Consider the following 1,253-nt stretch of genomic DNA (forward strand, 5'->3'; position numbering starts at 1 on the left):
AGCCAGTGGTGATACTATTAATAAATTTCTAAGAACAAAAAAAGGAAGCTGTGTAGAGGGTTGCATCCAGAAGCTGGTTTCTAAGTTAATTGTTTGGAACTTGAAATCTTGATATAAATTGGTGAAGTTCACAGCCCATGTACCTCGTTAAGTTATATTGAACCTGAAGCATTATTATTTTATTATCTTAAATGTTGTTATTATTTTAAAAACACCATTTCCAGAGTGTATGATACTGTTTCTCATTCCACACTCCAAAGGGGGAGGCACTGTCAGCGTGTCCTTACTTCTGGGTAACTGTAACTCATTCCTTCTCTCAGGCATATTTCTACAAGCGTACAATGTAGAAATGGCTGCGGGTTGAGGAGCCAGAGATCACCTTTATGGTTGTCATGGTATACTGAAAAACAGGGCAGTTGACTCATTAAAGGCCCTGAACTTGGATTTCTCCACACCATTAATATATAAAGATGTATGAGTCAGAGATTCTTTGGGTATGGTTTGAAGAAGGTAAGCATTGTTAGGTGGATAAAATGCTGCTAGTTTATATAATGTTATAGCCTAAACTAGGCAATCATGATAATCTACTTAAAACTTTCATGAAAATCAACTAAAAATTAAGAATTAAAAGTTTAAGAACATTTTTTAAAATGCATTCAAGAATAGGCAAAAGTAAGGAATACGGTGGGGTAAAGAATGGGGGCAGGTAAAAGTAACCAAAAGAACCACCTTTCATCAAATACCAAGAGTATCTGCTGGGTTAAGCTGAATGAATCTGAGCATCTGTTATCATGGTCCTATGGGACTTGAGACCCTTCCTAATTCAATAGGCTTCTCCTCATAAAGCTGATACACTCTAAAGGGATTCAAGGAAAATCGATTGTCTCAAACATTGGGGCTGGGCATAATGGCTCATGCCTGTAATCCTAGCACACTGGGAGGCCAACATAGGTGGATAGCTTGAGCTTAGGAGTTCAAGACCAGCCTGAGCTAGTTGGTCAAGACCAGCCTGGCCTTGTGGCGGGAACCTGTAGTCCCAGCTACTTGGCAGACTGAGACAAGAGAATCAGTTGAGCCCAAGAGTTTGAGGTTGCGGTGAGCTAAAATACCAGAGCACTCTACCCTGGACACAGAGTGAAACTCTGTTACAAACAAGCACTAAACTAAGTGGAAGATGAGACAAAGTGAAGAATTAGTGAATGGAATATTTTTGAAATTATCCAAATTGTAGCCTAGAGAGATTAAAAAAAAAA

At 38.9% G+C, this 1,253-nt stretch overlaps 1 protein-coding gene across 1 annotated transcript in view; it reads left to right on the forward strand.

Moving 5' to 3' along the window:
* The first annotated feature begins 470 nt into the window (after positions 1-470).
* Positions 471-1,253, forward strand: part of DENND1B (DENN domain containing 1B) — a 249,432-nt gene continuing 248,649 nt past the window's right edge. Inside the window, exon 1 of the mRNA XM_023514559.1 lies at positions 471-510. Within this exon, the coding sequence (XP_023370327.1) occupies positions 471-510 (40 nt within the window). The remainder of the gene's footprint in view (positions 511-1,253) is intronic.

This window comes from Otolemur garnettii, unplaced genomic scaffold (assembly GCF_000181295.1).
Source record: "Otolemur garnettii isolate 467f Iridium unplaced genomic scaffold, OtoGar3 scaffold00055, whole genome shotgun sequence".
NCBI classification, from domain to species: Eukaryota; Metazoa; Chordata; class Mammalia; order Primates; family Galagidae; genus Otolemur; species Otolemur garnettii.